The 19,789-nt window shown below is 34.9% G+C and overlaps 4 protein-coding genes across 5 annotated transcripts; 3 read left to right on the top strand and 1 right to left on the bottom strand.

Annotated features, from left to right (window-relative positions):
• Window positions 1–2,972: 2,972 nt before the first annotated feature.
• On the top strand, window positions 2,973–5,116 carry T3dh (Type III alcohol dehydrogenase). The gene is made up of 7 exons (XM_088048369.1): window positions 2,973–3,244; window positions 3,289–3,364; window positions 3,512–3,917; window positions 3,963–4,299; window positions 4,344–4,502; window positions 4,546–4,819; window positions 4,989–5,116. Exons 1-7 carry the CDS (start codon window positions 3,192–3,194, stop codon window positions 5,070–5,072), a joined length of 1,389 nt encoding a protein of 462 aa, XP_087904495.1. The 5' UTR covers window positions 2,973–3,191; the 3' UTR covers window positions 5,073–5,116.
• On the bottom strand, window positions 4,842–16,015 carry Asap (ArfGAP domain of ASAP). The gene is made up of 16 exons (XM_088048368.1): window positions 15,575–16,015; window positions 11,786–11,858; window positions 9,131–9,522; window positions 8,992–9,077; window positions 8,783–8,942; window positions 8,462–8,735; window positions 8,184–8,411; window positions 7,914–8,136; window positions 7,687–7,867; window positions 7,341–7,640; window positions 7,149–7,268; window positions 6,917–7,097; window positions 6,668–6,868; window positions 6,440–6,615; window positions 6,224–6,277; window positions 4,842–6,083 (listed from the first exon to the last, which is right to left on the bottom strand). The coding sequence occupies exons 1-16, from the start codon at window positions 15,698–15,700 to the stop codon at window positions 5,775–5,777; spliced, it is 3,084 nt and encodes a 1,027-aa protein (XP_087904494.1). The 5' UTR covers window positions 15,701–16,015; the 3' UTR covers window positions 4,842–5,774.
• A 353-nt stretch (window positions 16,016–16,368) lies between these two features.
• Muted (biogenesis of lysosome-related organelles complex 1 subunit 5) lies at window positions 16,369–17,264 on the top strand. Of its 2 annotated transcripts, none has more exons than XM_088048372.1 (4): window positions 16,369–16,427; window positions 16,482–16,564; window positions 16,611–16,799; window positions 17,103–17,264. In XM_088048372.1, exons 1-4 carry the CDS (start codon window positions 16,400–16,402, stop codon window positions 17,262–17,264), a joined length of 462 nt encoding a protein of 153 aa, XP_087904498.1. In that variant the 5' UTR covers window positions 16,369–16,399. The 2 variants fall into 2 exon arrangements, with proteins under 2 accessions (XP_087904498.1, XP_087904497.1); XM_088048371.1 differs by having other exon boundaries at window positions 16,388–16,427; window positions 16,473–16,564.
• Window positions 17,265–17,268: 4 nt separating this feature from the next.
• LOC148167310 (vacuolar ATPase assembly protein VMA12) lies at window positions 17,269–18,518 on the top strand. Its single transcript, XM_088048370.1, has 2 exons — window positions 17,269–17,818; window positions 17,975–18,518. Exons 1-2 carry the CDS (start codon window positions 17,269–17,271, stop codon window positions 18,226–18,228), a joined length of 804 nt encoding a protein of 267 aa, XP_087904496.1. The 3' UTR covers window positions 18,229–18,518.
• The last annotated feature ends 1,271 nt before the right edge of the window (window positions 18,519–19,789 follow it).

The raw sequence follows: 19,789 nt of genomic DNA, 5'->3' as shown, positions 1-19,789 counted from the left end.
TAATTAGCCATTCGTACTTCTAATGTTCAAGAACACAAGGAAAGACCGGTGACAGAAATAGCGGATTTCCCCAAAAAGATACTCAAGGTGGGAATTTCAGTGCGATTTTAACTGATTAATATTCGTAGTAGTATATTTTGCACGAATAAATTAACGGTTAAAAACAACATTTGAGCGAAATCTTGTAAAGGTTAAAAACGAATCTTGTACAATTATTTTTATATACATACTTGAAACTTTGACAGATTAAAAATTATACATAAACTAAACAATGGAATTGAAACCATAGTTGTTGTCCTTATCAAATCACCGTGATTGGCACGTAGCAGACTGAAGAAAAACAGACTTGTAACTTGATATGACAGCTCATTGTCCGACAATTCTATGCTTTCTTTAAGAATGCTTGAAACTATTTGGTTCGAACAAAAAAACTAAAAAAAATATTGATTTGGTAGACCTTCAGATACACTTTGGCGAGGGTCTATCAAATTACATGAAACTTTTTATGAATTTAGGGTGACTTATCTACTTATCTCTTACTCATTTATGTCAATTTTGTGATCGTATTTGTTGCTCATAGGCTTTGTTCGCAAACAAAATAAACAGTTTCAAGAAAAATAAGTCATGAAAATTTCAGATTGTATGGATTCTCTGAATCTAAGATTTTTCAATCTGCTTCGTTTAGTTTCTTTAATTTTTTTTTTGTATCACATCCCCGTCTTCTCCTTATTTCCTGGACTTTATCTACCGACGGGTGAGCATTTTTGGTAAGTATTTTGAAAATAGCACTGAAATAAAGTTCAATTTCGTGAAATGACGACATAGATAAACTATCAACTCGTTTAGTTCTGGAATAAAAATATTTAAAATATCATTGTCTGTAATTGTAGCAAACGTCAGCAAACTTGTTACTATGCACCTTTAAATATTTTTTATTGTCTATTTAAACAACTTATATTTAATAATTAAGACGTTGCATTGTTCTTAGATTTTCGTTTACGATCATGCTAAATTTGTTGTCGATTTGTAACACCAGCGTTTAGCTAGGTGCACTGAACTTTGATTTGTGCTCTTGACCCTAATTATTTTATCGGTGTTGTTGCATTTTGTGTAAAGTAATTAGGCTGATATTATTAGATAGGTAATGCCCTTTGCAGTTAATAAAAAGATTGTTTTTTAAATACAAACAATAAATAAATCTAGTAGAATTTGTTTGAAGGCAAATTAGAACGATTATAGTGACGATAATAGATAAAGTCTATTTTCTTTGAGTGAACAATAAAACTTTCATATCATAAGAGACAATGTTTGAATCAAATTTAATCACCATTGAATTCCAAAGTTTAAGACAGCCTAGTTATGAATTTAGGGGGTGTATCTGTTAACATGTTAATACATTTATGTTCCTGTTTCCTTTTAGGTGTGAGTCTATTCAAACAAATATCTAGATCGCAATGTCAACTTCAGTTAGAGGTAACAGGATAAGACAGGGATACCGATACTCTTGATGGTAAAATTCCTTCCAAGAAATATCCAATGGAAAAACCTGTAGTTCAATCGCCATTCTCTTCATTTTATCGATAAAAACAATATATCTGTCACGTAGGTTACAATACAACTTCAAATTGTTTGCACTCATAATAATGAAACGTCTGTAACTTAACTGTTAACAACCATAGATAGCGAAAATCCATTACCTACCATTCAGATTATTTCAAACTTAGGAGTTCAAGAACAGGTCAGAGTTTATTGTCATTCATAAAGCCACAAATTCAGAACAAGATAAATGAGATTCCCAACTCGTTGCGTACATTACTTTGATAAAGTTCAATCTTATTTGTTTTGTTTTAAAACAACAGATTTCACAGGCGATTGGTGTTCTTGTTCTAACAAAAAAAGCTTGGATGTTATTGACACGTTTTGATAACTAATCAAAAATAAATCGATTCGATTCATTGTTTGTGACTAGCCACAAATTATTCCTTTAAATTGTCTGAGCGCATTATTGGAATAAACCATTCCAAGGACTGCAGACGCGCAGCCGAAAAACAGTCAAAAAGCGAAAACAGTTTTGTCATGTGTTATCAAACCGATCATAATACATCAATAGCCGAAAGGGTACTTCAGACCTTGTACTTGAACAATGATAACAAATGTGAACAGTGTTGTCAACGCATTTAAAAATGACTCAAAGTAGGGTAGAATTGACCTACATTATGATTGAAAAAGTAATAAATGCTTCTCTTGCATAATTTATTATTATCCTCGGTTTCCTGTTGTTTAGTCCTACTGATAAACTATCAAAAATTATTATTTAACTAGAACATTTTCATGCAAATCGTGTAGACTTTTAACTAAAGAAATGGGAACAGCTGTCGGAAATGACTTGAAAGTGCTTCGAGTTTTTGTCAAATTCGTTGAAAAACTGGTCGAAAAATCCCAAACCGAACACGTTATAATCTGTTGATCAGAATCGATAAGATTTGCAGTTTGATGCTAAGGTTCTCCTTTATTTGACTTATTCTTAATTTTCTTGTGATTTCGCTGATTTCAACGATTTATTCATCAGTCTATAAATCAATAACTTTTGAAAACCCACCACAAATACATATAGCTGACTTCTTTAGAACAAACTTTGCTTATAAGACGTCAATTATTTCCCAAACCATCTTAACGTTCATTGTTCGTTTAAGCATTAAATTATCCAACCACAAAAATGCTTTACGCACTATTACTTCCTGAAATTAAGCGTCGCCAAACAGACTTTAATGGCGCTAGCGCTAATGATATGACGTCTTTTTTTTCCACGTAGTATTTGTAAATAAACACAACGATTAGAATGAAAGTTTCAATCCAAGACTCTCCTATCAATTTAATGAAATCGGCACGAATTAAGAGATATAAATAGATTATATAGTTCTGAGCACTCAAAACATTCAAAACAATTTAAGCTAATAATGTCTCTGATGGTTAATCCAAATAGCAGCATGTGCAATGTCACGTCATTGAATTTATTCATGAGATTTGAGATGAGAACAAGTTGGCTTAATCATGCTGATTTTTCCGAAGAATCAAAACACGATAAAACAAAGCTATAGAATTGAGAATCCTGCTAAACTTTGGACTTGTTTATCATTGTGAATTCAGTCCCAGACCACAACGCGTCGGATTAACCTTTCGTCTTTCGTACAATGGCATCGAGACAGAAAGTTCTGAATTTGCTCCACTTGGTAACATCGAACTCGTAAGTTTATTTTATCGAGGGACACGTTGTCATATTTGTTTCAGGTGCAAATGTCCGGCGCATTCCAATGTGGGTAGAACACACTCTATGGTTTTGCCATCGAAGGACTATGCCTTCGAAGTAAGTCTATTTGATACCTCATGCATGAATCCAAATTATTTCATTAAAACTGACCTTCTAGTCACAATTTAAGCGGATGCAACATGCGTTGTCTAAATTTAGGCGCGTGCATTTTTATTTCTTCCTCTGTAATTATTTAATGACTAGATGAGCTCCTCCACCATCCGCTATGGAGAAGGGGTAACCAAGGAAGTCGGAATGGATGTGGTGAACATGAAAGCAAAGAACGTCTGCGTCATGACTGACCCAAACTTGGCTAAACTGCCTCCCGTACAAGCAACAATAGACTCTTTAACGAAGAACAACGTCAAGTTCGAAGTCTTTGACCAAGTTCGGGTCGAACCAACTGAACAAAGTCTCTTCGAAGCCATTCAATTCGCGAAAACCAAAGAATTCGATGCATTTGTCGCTGTAGGAGGAGGATCAGTCATGGATACGTGTAAAGCTGCGAATTTGTACGCTTCAAACCCTCAAGCTGAGTTTTTGGACTATGTTAATGCTCCCATTGGGAAAGCCAAAGCTGTACAGAATCCCCTTAAACCTTTGATTGCTAGTAAGTCGTTTCCACTTCGAAGTTAAACACTAAACGTTCTTATAGTTCCCACAACATCAGGAACTGGGAGCGAAACGACAGGGGTCACTATTTTTGACTACGAACCCTTGCGTTGCAAAACGGGGATTTCTAACAAAGCTCTAAGACCAACACTTGGTCTTGTGGATCCTCTCCACACCTTAACACTTCCTGAAAAAGTTGCTGCTTATGCAGGTTTTGACGTTTTTTGCCACGCGTTAGAATCCTTCACTGCCATCCCATATAATGAAAGAACACCATGTCCGGTAAATCCAGCAGCTAGACCCACTTACCAAGGTCAAAACCCCATTTCGGATGTATGGGCGCGATTCGCTCTTAACATCATTCAGAAATACTTCAAAAGGTTTAGATTCTTCCTCGGTTTCTTTCAATGACGAGATTTTCCAGAGCGGTTTACCAACAGGACGATCTTGAGGCTAGAGCGTCCATGCATTTGGCGTCCACCATGGCGGGAGTGGGCTTTGGGAACGCCGGAGTCCACTTATGCCACGGTCTTTCATATCCGATATCAGGAAACGTGAAAACCTTCAAACCCAAAGACTACAGGTAAATTCGTGACTGTCAGGGCGTCTCTCAATGAAGATTTCAGCGATGATCATCCTATTATTCCTCATGGGTTGTCTGTGGTGATGAGTGCCCCCGCAGTTTTCCAATTCACAGCTCCCGCTTGTCCTGAGAGACACCTGGAAGCAGCTGGAATTTTGGGAACTGATACTCGGAACGCCAAAAGAGCGGACGCTGGGAATATCCTTTCAGATACCATGAGGGAGTACATGAACGTGATGAAGATCGAAAATGGTCTAACAGCTTTGGGTTTTGATAAAAACGACATTCCTGAACTTGTCAAAGGAACTTTGCCTCAGGTAAAAAATGGTTTTAACCACAAATAATCTAATATTTTATTTAGACAAGTAGTCTTTCTGGTGAACACTGGTTGTTTAACCTATTAAGTCTTAGTCTAGGTTATGATTAATAGTTAAAACAAAAGTACATTGTTAACTCATGAACTTAATTGTGACATTTTTTTTTCAGAGCCGCATTACCAAGATGGCACCAAGGGAACAATCTGAAGAAGACCTGGCGAATTTATTTGAACAATCAATGATTGTATACTGAGTATTCAATAAAACTGTATTCAATACTTGACAGTATCTACAATACATTCTGGCTAATTATTAGTTACAGGAAATATATTACGTACATCAAAAGCCATTAAAATATTTAATAGCATGTTTGTGCCCAAACAATACTGTAAATAAAATGAATGCAATTTGAGTTGTGCAACGAAAATTAAACCATTTGAGAAAGTCTTGTGCTTGCCGCGATGTCGCGAAATAAATAAATATCTCATTTACCTAATATTACACATTATCTTATATGTACACTGGCAATTTATATATTCATAGCTATATATACTACATCTGCATAAGAACAATAGATTTTTCTTTGGTTTAAGAACTCTAACAGGCGATCACTTGTATAAATTAATTTTTCTACAAAAATATGACTTTATATACACAAACATGCTTTTATAATGTAATTAAGCAAGTGACAAATAGGTACATCAGTCAAATTTAATATTCTGAGGAACAAAACATTCTCAGGCTCACAACAATTATAAATTATATATACACTGAACCATGTAATGTCATTAAATAAATACAAATTTATTATATAAAATAAATACAGAAGTTATGGCAGAATAGTAATATTCTAACACGACAAATATGGCGAACGTTTAAAATCAATTTTGTTACAACTGTTATTAAAATGAAGTTTTTAATACTCAACAGAACTAGTATGACATGTCAGCAACAACTAATCCGGTAGTCTATGAACGAAACTTACAGGGAACATTCCCTTTCTGTTAGGTTCATTTTCTACCATTCCTTCCATCCAGTTTTCGTCGTCGGTGTGTTCATTTATGACTATAATGATTTCTCCTTCACTAAAAGACAATTCATCGTCATTATCTGCACTGCAGTTATATAAAGCTCTACATCGTTTTAATCCATTGCTCCCGTTTGGTGTATATGGTAATCTTCCAGTAATCATTGAGCGTGGAGAGCAAAGAGATCCTGTAGAGATTGGACTAGACGATATTTTATGAGGAGGAGAATCCGATGCCTACAAAATCAATAATTAACATCTCCAAAGTGGTACAACTAAGAATATTAAACAAAGAAATTCACACTCGTGTTATCAATTCAATGTTTTAAATCAAGCGATTAGAAAAGCGACACACTCAAACACCACAGCATGTTTACCAGACTAGAATCATTCTCTTCAGCACAACTTTCCAAACGAAACGTGTATCTCCTCTGCAAACCAGGCTCAAAATAACTACCGTTTAGGTAGAGAAAACTTTTCATTCCAGCTGTGCAAATACCAAACAGCCGACATGAAAAGTTCACGTTAGTGGTCAAAACATTCTCATTCTAACAGTGCACATGTAACATCGTTCCCTTTGACACCAAACTCACCCTTCTTGGCGGAGGTATAGGATTGTGAATAGAGCCCGGTACATCGATATCCGACACCATTGAAGAGATACTTTCAGTTGAGCGACCGTTTGAAAGACGATTTGATGGGTTTGGTGCTGGTGGTGGAGGATTCTGTGGCCTCCGGACCATCCCCAGTTTATCAGAACTCTTACAATCTGAAGATATAACTAGTTTATTACCTCGTCAAAATAAACAACGCACACTCACCTATAGGTATCACAGATCGACCTGAGCTTGAATCACTGCTCGGTGAACGTTTATGTGTATGACTTAAAGTGTGGTATCCTGCAGCTATAGGATCTGATGGTGTTCGACTATGACTACTTGGTAAAGTCCCATACTGCAACTGCATGCTACTGGGGGGAGGTGGAGCCACTCGTTTTTTCAAACTCGCATGAACCAACAACTCTAAACAAAACAATTAAGATTTTACCAACACTTAACTACTCTCCAAACCTGGTTTTCTAGATTGAGGGGGTGGCGGTGGAGGCATTTGTCTATTATTACTATTTGGACTACTCCCTAACTGTAAACTGTCACAAGTGGACGATCGCGATCTTAAAGTTACAGGAGAATCACCACCGGTGTAACTCGGTGGCCGGGAACGGTTTTTCTTTTCTGGTGTTAAAGATCCATTCTGAAAGAAACCAGTAGAAAAACCACGACCACAATCACTCAAAAAGCTTACTCTGTCTTCGATTATTGTCTCGTCATCGGAGAAGTCGGTTGAACCGTCGTCATGGGATAAATTCCAATCAATGTTGATGTTATCGAAGAAACTTTTTTGGCGATTAGCAGCATTCATAAGCTGGTGAAAACAAAACACTTCATTAGACTATTCCACGAGAGGATTTCTCAAGAAAAAGATTAGGAGTCTTACCAAATCTTCGCAAGAGAGGTGCCCCAGTTCTTGAGCAATATCCATGGGGGTTTTGTTCTGAGAATTTTTGATATTGGCATTAGCACCACTCCGTAAAAGAAGCTTCATACATTCCACTTTATCATAAATGGCACATAAATGCAAAGCTGTGTTTGATCCATAATTTTCCAAAACTGACGGAGGATTCGTTGCTTTGTCAATCGCAGCATTGGACATGTTTTGTATTAAAAAATCTACTATGTACAACGTTCTTCCCGCCTCATTTAATATCGCTCTATGTAATGCAGTTTCTCCATTTTTCTGAAATTGAGAAGTTAGTTGTTGGTTGTGGAAACTAAAAACTCACCGATGATGGTAACGGTGAGCTGAAGTCAACATTCTCGGCCCATATTTGTAGAAGTAGCCCTAGATCGCCTTTGTTGACGGCTTCTTCCAAGCAGTAGAGTTTATCTAGTTCGCTTTCATAGGTTTTTTCCGCGAACTGTTTGTCTACGTATTTCGCTCTAATAAAGTTAAGTCTTTCTTCCCTGGAAAAAGACAGTAGAGGTGTAGTTAAGATGAAAGTTAACTTACATAGAACTGGACGGTTCGAGTTTATCATTAGCTGATAACTGAGCTTCCATAATATCATTAAAACTATGATTTGTCATAAATCTGGCGAGTACCAATTGACTAGTTCCAACATTATCAAGAGTTAAAGACTGAATCCTAGAGATATGGACACCCAAGTCCCTGTGAATACCTGAGCACTCAATACAAACAATAATACCAAAGTTCGTTGACAACCAAGTGGCATCTGAAACTCATCAATCAAATCAGTGGATAAATCTACAGATGCGTTACCATTTTGCGAATTACAGTCGCAACATCTGTCATTCCCCGGAATCTTCTGAATATAGCGTATGATAGCTTGTTGCAATTCAATTAAACTATGATTAACTTTATCACTGCCAGTTTTGCCACTGTTATCAAACGCTTTCATTAAAGCCATTTCCTTACAATTAATTAACACGGACATCCAAGCGTGTTGGTCTGCTTCGTCTTCCGCTTGAAAATGATAGGTCCGATTATCTAAAATTCAGTCATTGTTTATCAATGAAAACAGTCAAGGTCATGATTACATGAAATTAAATCAAAGCCTCGTTTGTCGTCAGGCACTACTTTAATTTGGCAGGTGAGCAAGTTTACTTTCGTGGGTGGTTTGCTTTCATCAGCGTGACAGATCTCTAAGTAACCCTCAGCTTGGACTTTACATTTTCGTTTCTGCCAAACTCTGCGCATTTTTCCTTCGGATTTTTTGAGGAGGTGTCCACTTCTCGTGACTCCGTGGTGTTTATCACCTTGCAACTGATGCAAGGAATACCCTGCAGCGCCCTTATCGACTGGTAGACTTACCTAAAAAGAAATAAAAGTAGATTTGGAGTGGATAAGGTCGTACGTACTTCTTTCTCGATGCTTGGCGTTGATTTTATTAAATTTCTTAGGTCTGTCAGCTTTCGTTTCTCGTCGTCTTGTACTTGTTTTATTTTCTGTAATTTAATACTAAGGTCCGCAACATAAATACCAAAATATTCGATCGTTTTCAAGCCGTCTTGAAAATAACTGATGGATTTATTAGTATCATAGCTGTGAGGGATAAGAAAATACTCACTTGGTTTGAGCGTGGTAATATTCCACTAAGTTTTGGAGCAAGTCGACACCCTTTTTAGTTTTAATTTCATTGTATTTGATCAAGTACTAAAAATGTGCTCATAAATTATAATTCGGTTCCGGTTATCTCAAAAACTTACTTCACACATTTGCAATTGAAATAGTCTTCGCTCTTTTTCCATCTCGTCGGCTATTTCAGCGGCTGTAATCTCTGACCTAATTAGACCCGCTTCTTTGGCTTGTTGCTTTTTCTCTTTTTCTATTTTGGTGTATTTACTATCATAATCCTTAGTGGCTTTATCAAACGGTCGTTTTAAATCACCTTTTATTCCTCTTAAATCACCTTTTAATAAGTTATCCAAAGGAAACATAACAATATTATTTAAATTCTGCATTAGGGTTTTCTTTAGGAGAGACAACTGGTTTGTTACTACGGAAAATTTCTCGAAAGCTTCTCCAATTACATCCTCGTGATCCTTATTACCCAGTTTTTCTAAAGCCCGACTTAGATAGATCTCATTTTCTACGTGTGCTGCAACAAATTTTACTAACAATCAGCATATTCTACATGGGGGTACAATACTCAGAAACAAATTACGTCGAGTTATGGTTAACGCGACACCTACGCGACCATGAAAACTCTTATCGCTATTTTTATTGTTACAACAGTACAATGCGACAAAATTAAATCTGAACGATATTTGTGTCCGTAGGATGAAAATTAACTGTGCATGCATCTGATTTTCGAAATTCTGTTTCACTTCATTAAACACGCCCAAGAACAAAAAATATAAGCTCAAATAAACGCACCAAGTGAATAAAAATGGAAAATAATTAATTGAAAACTCCAGAGAACTAATCTGAAACTGCCTTACTTCTAGCAAAAATGTGTGCCTATTAATAAAAAAATGACGCATCAGTTGTGTCCCACGTCAAAAAGACATTTTAGTCTGTGGCACAAATCAAACTGTTTTTCGCTTATATTTAAAGAAATTTTGAACCTCGACAAAAACCGTGCAATCCGAAATCAACTAAAATCTGTTAATTCCGAGCGCTTTCAAGTTTCAAGCTCCTCTGAAGTTTTTGTCACAATAAGCTGCAAAATTGAATAGCTTCAGGTTCAATTAATTGTTCCTCGATTGCCGGAAATGGTTTCAACCTTCTAGCTTTAAATAAAATATCCGGTATTATTGTTAGACTTCTAAATTTACCAGAACATTGTTAGGAAAAGCTATTGAATGGTTGTTAACCCTCTCGTCGCAACGTAAAATATTTTCCAGCTTTTTAATTTGGCTCAAGATTCGCGGAATGATCCAAGTTATTAGGTTAATGACATCATAACAGTAATTTTGCAGAGGAAAATCAATGAAAAGTCGTGGGGTCGAAACAATTAAAAATTTGCGGTTGAGTGACGGATTTTCCAGTTTTCCGTCGTGTGGTTGCGAGGCAATGCAAGGACATTGTTGTTGTAATTAGGATATTCACTACTTTTGGCCAATGATTGTTTAATATAATTAAAACTGCGTTGATGTAACAGCGTTGCTCCTCTGGAACAGACTTTATGCACTGCTGTACTTCGTTTTCTATTACCCTTAGGTTGTCTCCTCTTTCTAATCAATGAAAATATTCTCCCAATCAATAACTAGAAGTGTACATAGGAGTAGAAAACTGTATAAATAATAAAACGCCACGTAAGTTACCTTGAATTACGCTTGTTCATTTGTATTTATGTTGTTTTAAGTATTTAGAAGAAATGACATTACTAAAATTTGTTATTTATTTTTTAAATTAGGATTTTTAGTTGAGTCAAACCCAGATATTGATCTTAGTGTAATAAAATACAGATAGCCAAAAGTGCTGATTTTGCTATTTTACTCAAGGATGCACGATAAAAATCTAATTAGAGCATCCCAACAGTCATATTTATCAGATTTAAATGCTGTTTAAAGAACAATATGTACGGGACCATTATTATTATATTATAGTTATAAATTGACATGTTATAGATCAAATTATAGGTTCTGTTATGTAGGTTAAGTATACGTTGGGCCATTTAATTAATATTAATATTGTCTACTACTAAACCACCATTGTTTCCTCAAATATCGACGAATTAGTCGAACGTTATTAAAAAACATGAAAAATGAGCGCTGAGTAATCTAATTAGTTGACATTTCCACTAACAATAACTGATTAAAACGTGATTTAGCTCAGCGTCGTCATGAATTCAATTGAATTAAACCAAGATTCCACTTTTTCAGTTCCACCTCTTACTTTTTTAACCATAACCCACAGCTGCTTATCCTGTGGGTATAAAAACTGATTACGAATAAAAGCTTTTATAACTTCATTTCCTTCCCGAAACTTCGATAAAAATATGTACTATTTTATGGTTTAAATTGTTTTCAAATATTAATAATTCGTTTCGTGACATCAACACAAATTCAATTTAACACTGAGGACGAGATTGTAAATTGCATTTTAGATGAAATTACTACAGTTATCGTCATTGACGTCGACACAAAAGATAATGTGGTTTTGGCAAACCCCGTTGTAAATAAAAACACACCGCTTTTGTTTTTTTTATTAAAGAATTAGACACAAAATGCAGTTCAGAATTTATTACAAACCAGTTCTTGAAGATCAAGCTGATTTGCAACAGGAATATGACACTAATTCAGATTTGTAGGACATTGCAACAAGGACTCAGACACAAAAGGTGCTGGTGAATGATAATAAAGAATATCATTGTTAATATGACTTGCTTTGTACCAAATAAACAAACGGTCACTTACCGTTTCCAGATGTGTGAATAGCCTTAATGGCTTTCCTCATTTTGGTCAAACCATCACGGTCATAATCCAGAGTCTGAAAAGAAAAAAATTAATTAAAAGACCCATTTATTCGAAGGAGTTCTACTGGTTAATATTTTTGCTCAGAGAAAGTCAAATATGTAGTGTAAATTGTTAAATTTCGCGCAGTATACTCGTTTATCTGACCACCTAATCCACTTTCTTTATTTTTTTACACTCATTTTTGTGTGTACATATCTTCCTAATCTGGAATTAAAGTGGTACATTTTCTTGTGGGAAATCAGTCAGCTCCAGATTAGAATTTTCCAACTATAATTACCAATAATTAAGCGTGAATTCAATAAATTAGAATGGGAACAATTACGGTGAAATTACATCCCTTTCAACAACAACGGTGTCGAACAATTCAGACTCCAATCGAGTTCGTAAATGTGCCATATCGCCTGTAACTATCTCCAATAAATATTTGCAAAATGATTCACGATAGCTGGAGGGAAAAATTTTTGCCTTGAGCTGGACCAGACACAAGTTAAAATTACATAGCCGGTGGACGGAAACTGGGCCCCCTGACTCATAATAGAAGCAAACAACGGAAGTTGGAGTCGTTCAAAGGCCCGAAACCCGTTTTTCATTCGTACAATTCAGTCCAATAAATGTAGTTTTAGATTTCGTGTGTATTTAATTAGGGTATTCGTGAATAATCACTCGTTAGGTTGTTATCTTGATTGTATTTACACACCCAAACAATTAACACCCATGCAGTCGTGTTACTTGCAGTTTCCAAAAAAAGAAACAGGTTCTATATGATTTCTTTCCATTTTCTTTAACAATGTAGCACATCCGCATTTATTAAAACGAGCTAGTGGTGCAAAAATTTCACTCAAGCACCTACGCACCTTGCAGTTTCTATTGTGTCAAACTTGCGTAATTACTGTTTACACAAGAAGATTAGTCAAACTTTTCTTCATTTCATAATTAAATTACAGATACGATGAGAACGAGGAAAGTTTCTTCAACGGTTTACTTCAAAATTCCAAAATTGCAGCCTACTTTTTAATCCCAGATGTTTACATATTGTCTTTTGTTGCGTTGCTTTCTCTTCATCTTACTGGTTTTACCAAAATGGTAAGGACAACGTCATTTTTATTTTACTGAAACGTCACATGCTAATTAGGTATCCGAAAATTTTGGCTTTTGTTATTTCCTTCAATGACACATTGCGTGACTTTAAAATGACTTATCTTATTCACATGCTTGGCATTGTAAAAAAGTACCTGAAATTAGGCACGGTGTTGACGCGGTCATAAGTCTGCAAAATTCAAATTAAAAATGAAACGCATCCAACTTGAACTAAACGCTCTGGTGCTCACGGATTTTACCGACGCTTAACGGGCGTTTTTCAGAGGATTTTATTCAAAATAAACAGTTATAGTCTAGTCTAAAATGGACTGAGTGAACAGCAATTTTGCGAGAGCTTCAGAACTAGACTTTTCCTAAAGCTAATAATAAATATTAATCTCTCATATCCATGCAAACAAGGTCAAGTTAAGTCAGGTCAAATCTCTTAAACTCACTTTTCCATTCGATTTTATTGTAGTTTACGTAACCGTTCAAATATCATTCATAGAGTGTGTATATATAAATAGGCGATTATTTATACACACTGTGTATATAAATAGCCATATCCTCGCTCTCATTCCGAAGTTCATTATAGCCGCAGTTGTCAATTTTGGTTGTCTTATTTAAATTTTTGCAAAGCTGAGAAACCTGTATGTGAACTAATTTGACTTGAGGAAGAGTAATAACTTCTGGTAACTGTTTCAAACAGATGGTCTCAATGATTAACGTTTTTATAGTAAAGTTTGAGTGTCTAATTTCTAATGCAGATTCCGCGCAAAGCAAATAATATTCGCGAAAATATTACTAGTAAACAATATTTATCGATTTTACCTTGTTAGGGCTCTCAGAAAAATAAAGTAAACAACCGATATCAGAAATATCCATCGACTCATGAGTTTACTTGAGGTATTACTTGAAGTAAGTTTATATTTACTTTAACAATTACGCATTAAAATAAACCGAGGTATTTATGGATTCTTTTTTGTTTACACGTGAAAGCGATAATATTGCAAATTTTTCAAGCAGATTAGGAGCAATTCCAAAATGATTTTAAAATGTTTTTCTTGGCTTGTTAACAACCAAGTTCAATGGATGGAGGATGAGTGCAATAAAATGATTATTTCAAGGAGAGTGTCCGGAAGAATGCGTTGTACGAAGAATACTTAAACTACGACAAGGAAATTTGGTATTTTTACTTTCTGCGCGTAAAAATTAATCGTCACTGATTTAATGAGTTCCTATTTTTATTTTCAACATGTTTACATAAAATATTTAGTTGACAACAGTACTAAAACGTCTCAAATGCCATCCAAGAATTAGGAAGAACAAATCGGAATGAATCAAAAAAAATCGCGGGCATTGAAAGTTTTTAATACGTCAAGCTCTGCAGAATCAAAAGAATATCATTCATCTGAAGGTTCTTGAGATTATGAGATCCGACTACATACTGAAATTATCAATAAAATTGACTGCATACTTTCGTAAAATTTGGTGGATTTTTTCTCATTCAGTTATGACGAGATTCAATAGTTACTTTCATTATACAAATTTTGATCACTCTGATTAAAAATCGATCGATAAAGACATACGACTTTCTATGATGTTGTGCAATAAAAACTCGATTCATTCATTTATTTGGAGACATAAATATTTTTTCTTTTTCAAGTACCTCTTAAATCTTAAACCATTGAAGCGATAACTAAAAAAAAATTAATTAAATAATTTCATGATTACATAAGTAGCAAAAAAAGGCTTGTTTTCAGTTTCTCCGACTTTATCAGTGTGGTAAAATAACTAAACTGTTATTTTATTAAAAGAGTTCGTAAGAGCAACACCTGAGCAATATTGAACCAGTGATGATCTCAGATGACATTGATGATGAGTTTGGTAAGTTTGTTGCATTGTTGTGTCTCATCCGACTAATATCGACCAGAATTTATTTATTTTTTGAGCTTGAAAAATCTGTAATATTTTGGTTATAGTCTCATGTTGTCATGACATGTTGGCACCACTGTCTTATCTTTCTAATCGATTATAATCGGAAAACATGAGAGTTTGACACTTTAATAAATATTGACTGATATAATTGGATTGCAAACAAAGCTGAATAAAGGTGTTGCTTCAACTGCTCGATAGTGATAAAATTCTACAATCAAATACTTCTGAATCAAGCAGCATTAAATTGCTGTAAAACGAGTAAGGAATATTTTATAACGATGACAACAAGCAAATTGTTTAAATAATTGTGAATCATCGATGAGACTTGTGTAAAGATAGTCTCATCAGTTTACAAAAAGGGGATAATTAATGTTCTTTGTAAATTTACGAAATTGGGTCAAATTAGCATGGAGCTCGTAAAAAACGTAAAAAAATGTGTCGTGTGTAACAATTATTTCCTGGTGGAAGTGTTATATCCTGTGTAGAAAAACTCGAGATTACTAGGCATTAAAGTAAACGATCTAAAAATATGAAGTTACAAATAAGTTTAGTTCAACAGTGTTTTGAGTGTTCGCCAAAGCGAGTTTGTTGCAAATATCAAATGTAACTCTCACAATCATAACCCTTTAATGTATTTACATTATTCGCGAAAATAATAAAAAATATTTCAAGTAAAAGGGAAAGTCTATTGATTGATGTAATCATTTTACGAACCTCTTCCAATGTTGTAATGGTATTTTTAAATTGTGCCATCCTAGACACAAAAGTTGAAGTAATTGGGGAATGGTAATCATCTTTAGTTTCTTTTACGAATTCGGGGACTCCGACTAAAGTAGGCATGATGTATTCTAGTAGAAATAAGTCAAAATAGCATCAGTTTTTCCACTTCAAACGCTCCTGTGAGCTTTACGCAACCAACACATTATAACCAACATCACTACACTTAATTACGATATTTCACTGCACTATTTCGTCCCGAACATCCATCATTTCCAACGATTTATTGATATATTGCATTCATTGTTTCTCCTATTTCAGAGATTGTTGATCACTTATATTCCGCACTTATGCCAACTGTTGTATACATCACAACACCATCAACAGGGAATTTGTGTCTGTGACTGATTTATCCTAGGGACATCCACTGTTGCAGGCGCATGACTCTAATCAACTCGTAGGCTCAACACTACTTTTTTCGACAAAATAAACACTTTCAAAACCAAAAAAACCAAATAACTTTATCAATACCTACTAAGACTCATTTTTCTTCTAAAAAGTACCACATCCTTTTTGTTAAGCCTCAAATTAGACTTTAGCATACCACCACTTTATCAACCAGTCGAACTACACAACATTAACACTCTTAAGAGGTAGAAACCTGTAATCGTTTCTACATTTTTAAATTACATCTCGAAATAACCACGAATTTAGATTATTTAGAAACAAATAAATTTAACGTTTTGATCATTTAAACAAACCGGCTATTTTCATTAGTGCGGGTTTGTGTCCGCACTAAACTTCAACTTTGACAGATGTCACATGATAAAAATGTCTGAAGTTTCCAAGGGTGCGGTATAAACATTAAAGAAATTGGAAAATTAAATTAACATAGCGATTTCAGATATTGGCAACATATGGAGTCGATTATTTGATCACAGAACTTTTATATGTGGAGAAATTAACTTTGCATTACAGGAATTTGAGGTACTGTCATTTTGAGGTTATATGTCCTACTTATACAATATTTTAGCAAAAACGAAGCGACACCGAAGTTGATCATCTGTTTAAATCAATTGAAAACATCACAGATATCAAAGATACGGAAATCGAACGGTTTAAACAAGTTATAGCTCAAGTTTTGCCTGAGACCAACAACGAGTTGCAACAAGCTCTAATAGTTTGCAACAAGTTTACCGATTTGGAAGTCAAACATAAGGAGGTAAATTTCATAGTTTCTGTTAGAATAGTTGTCATTTATGTATTTTCACAATTCATTTTGTCGTCATATAACTTGTGACTGGGATGTGACGTCATTTCTTTCTTTCCGTGGTATTCTGAAGTTCATTTGTTTCCTTGTTGGAAGAAAGTTGTTATTAATTTGTCTCACATAACCACAAGTCATCTGACATCACGTCCTTTGCAATTTAGAAACTCCAGAGGTCCTTTGATTATATGATCGGGTCATAATGTCACTTCAAAAAATTTCTATTATTTGTATTCTGCAATTTAGTTTTTATCTCAGTGTGACTGTCTGGAGAGAACCAAGCAGCAGAGAAAACAAGATTGGACGAGTTTTATGGACTACATCACAACTTCATACTCTGAAGTAAATTCTCTGACTGAGAACAAAGAAGAAAACCTCCAAAAGGTGTACTCAGAATTAGAGAAGAAACTTCACATCTAAAGTGATGAATACTGGACCGATTTCCAACCCTTCCATCTTTGTGAAGCCATCAAAGAAGCTCCATGACTACATCAACACTGTTAAGATCTCTTCAGAGATTCCAGTGGGTATAGCAAACATTATCTACAAAAATAAAGTCAAGGAAAATAGAAACAGTAAACCTGCAGAGTTGAAGTACCTCCTAACTGATGAAGATCGTGAATTTTTAAAAACGCTGAAACTTAATTCTAAAGTTGATATTACGAAGTTGCCTTTAAATAATGAAGCAATAATTTTAGAGAATGAGAGGATTTTGAATTTGCAAGATTTACATTGGTTGTATAGCTACATGCAGAAAGATAACGAAAATAAAACGCAGAAAGCGTATTTACATGAACTTCTTGAAGGTTCTGAGATTGTTTTGCCTAAAAACAGTGAGATCCCTAGAAATGCGGAGCTGGAGAAACGATGTGAGCGTCTGCGGGCGTCTCAGCAGAATAGAGAGTACAACGATATGACCAAGAATGTTGATACTATTCGCAGGAAGCATCCTGAAGATACAATTTCATTCCAAAGTAAGTTGAACTAAAATCTCATTTTTTCCAGTTTACTGTATACTTGTACAGGCGAAACCTGTTTGTTGTACATTTCTTTGATAATTTAATAACTAAACTGTTTTCAAATTCTTCAGGTCCGGTTTGACATATTTTATTTCGTTTTTTTATTCTTAGTGCAGCAGATGAACCGTCACTTAATCGCGATCAGTCAGTTCATCATTTCAGTGCTTGCTGGTTTCGCTTTTGGATTTCTTGGTGTGGAGCTTCTGATAGGAAGTCTTGATTTTGGTTTTAGACTTCTCCTAGGAATCATATGTGCTTTAACTATAGCACTCGCTGAATTATACTTTTTAGCTAAGAAACTTAATGAAGATTTGAAGTTTGAAACAGCTTATGAAGCAAAGAAGAAAGGTACAAAGTTGGATTAAAATATATTTACACATATTGTGATAATTGTAATTGTTTTTATTGTATATTACTTTGGTCGTAGCTACTTGGCGTGGTGTAACTTTTCATCAAATGGTTAGACTTTGTCAAGTGGTGCTACGTCATAATAAACAATCTTTTGTCTAATAAAGTTAGTAATTAGAATAGAATGTTAGCTTTTTCAAAAAAACGTCCAACTTGCAGATGAGTCATTAGGATTGATTGAGAATTTTGACTCACAGATGGAGGTAGTGGAACCAATGTAATAAACTAATAAAGGAAATATATCTAATATGCTACGGTGATCTTTATAGAAAACCTTTTGTTTCTTTTTATTGTAATAATGAACCGACCCACCGCTATACAAAAACACATAATTTCAAATAAATTAACATTTTAAAAGTCTTTTTCCGTTTCTTTTATGTGAATACATTGTCTCTAGATCGTTCCCATGTTCGTGCAGGTGATGGTCCATATAAGAGTATTAATGGGCCACCGCACATTGAATTCGCTTTCTCCTTTTTGTGTGTAGACACAACTCAAAATAAGTAACATTGTAAATTTAAATAACGTCATCACATAATTTTATTATATATTAATTTGACAGATGCGGCCTACATTTTTTTTTCTACGTGAAGAAAGAATATTCTGCAATGTTGTGGATAAATTTAAGCTACAACCTTGGCAAGGTCACACTTGTGGAGGGGACACGTCATTCGGAAATTTCAAATCCCCTCCCGAAGAGACGCCAATGTGTTTCGTGATTTTTCATAAAAAAAATGTTGTGACTCATTCGAATACCTACAAATTCGTGGGTTATGCCGCGTGTTGGCCGGAGGGATGCTACCAAAATCGTAGTAAATACTTAAAAATGGAAATTGCTGAAGATATTTCTTATTCCAAGCGTGAAATAGACGTCGTATTACATTTCGAACAACGAAAATGGTGAAAATGAAATCACAGTGTGAGTGAAAGAATGATGTTAGGGTCTTATCAGCATATCTGCCCCATCTTTTAATTTTTAAAGGCAATGGAATTACAAAATGTGATGTTTTCACAATCGACAATTGCCTCGCTTTTATCGGGAGAAATGCTAAATGGGTTTGGGTTTGGGGTCCGCTTTCTATGACAAGATTCTAAAGTAACAATGACTCACTGAATAAATAGTAAATACATTTAAGTTTTGATGGTTATCGTTAAAAATTCAAGAGAAGCGTCTGATGGGAGATTTCCGTTTTCTAACGCTAGTTTTGTAGGTGCATAAACCCGTCATACCGATGTCATATTCCATTTATTTAACCTTAATTAGTCTGACGTCACCGCGCCATAACATTCAATAATTAACGCCACACTTTCATAACAGTCCACCAACATTGGTCACAGCATCATCATTCGGTTCTGTACAGTTGTGAGATCTTGCGACGATTTAAAATCTACTAAAAACACTAATAATTCATTAAAAACATGCTAACCACGTTTAATACTGCATGGCTAATACAATCGTCAGGAATATTCCATCTAGCAGAGGGGAATAACAACGTGCTTAAAATTTCAAAGCTCGAA

Source organism: Gnatocerus cornutus, chromosome 10 (genome assembly GCF_029298725.1).
Source record: "Gnatocerus cornutus isolate USDA-ARS CGAHR chromosome 10, icGnaCorn1.1, whole genome shotgun sequence".
Lineage (NCBI taxonomy): Eukaryota > Metazoa > Arthropoda > Insecta > Coleoptera > Tenebrionidae > Gnatocerus > Gnatocerus cornutus.
This window is presented reverse-complemented; position numbering and strand designations above follow the sequence as displayed.

Coding starts and splice junctions, on each gene's coding strand:
- T3dh (XM_088048369.1), top strand. CDS start 3,192: ATGGCATCGAGACAGAAAGTTCTGAATTTGCTCCACTTGGTAACATCG. Junction 3,365..3,511: donor CGAAGGACTATGCCTTCGAA/GTAAGTCTATTT, acceptor TTTAATGACTAG/ATGAGCTCCTCCACCATCCG. Junction 4,300..4,343: donor ATTCAGAAATACTTCAAAAG/GTTTAGATTCTT, acceptor GAGATTTTCCAG/AGCGGTTTACCAACAGGACG.
- Muted (XM_088048371.1), top strand. CDS start 16,400: ATGATAAAAATGTCTGAAGTTTCCAAGG. Junction 16,428..16,472: donor AATGTCTGAAGTTTCCAAGG/GTGCGGTATAAA, acceptor AAATTAACATAG/CGATTTCAGATATTGGCAAC. Junction 16,565..16,610: donor TTGCATTACAGGAATTTGAG/GTACTGTCATTT, acceptor ACAATATTTTAG/CAAAAACGAAGCGACACCGA.
- LOC148167310 (XM_088048370.1), top strand. CDS start 17,269: ATGAATACTGGACCGATTTCCAACCCTTCCATCTTTGTGAAGCCATCA. Junction 17,819..17,974: donor AGATACAATTTCATTCCAAA/GTAAGTTGAACT, acceptor TTTTATTCTTAG/TGCAGCAGATGAACCGTCAC.
- Asap (XM_088048368.1), bottom strand. CDS start 15,700: ATGCCTACTTTAGTCGGAGTCCCCGAATTCGTAAAAGAAACTAAAGAT. Junction 8,412..8,461: donor AGGCTTTGATTTAATTTCAT/GTAATCATGACC, acceptor ACTGAATTTTAG/ATAATCGGACCTATCATTTT. Junction 8,137..8,183: donor CGACTGTAATTCGCAAAATG/GTAACGCATCTG, acceptor GATGAGTTTCAG/ATGCCACTTGGTTGTCAACG.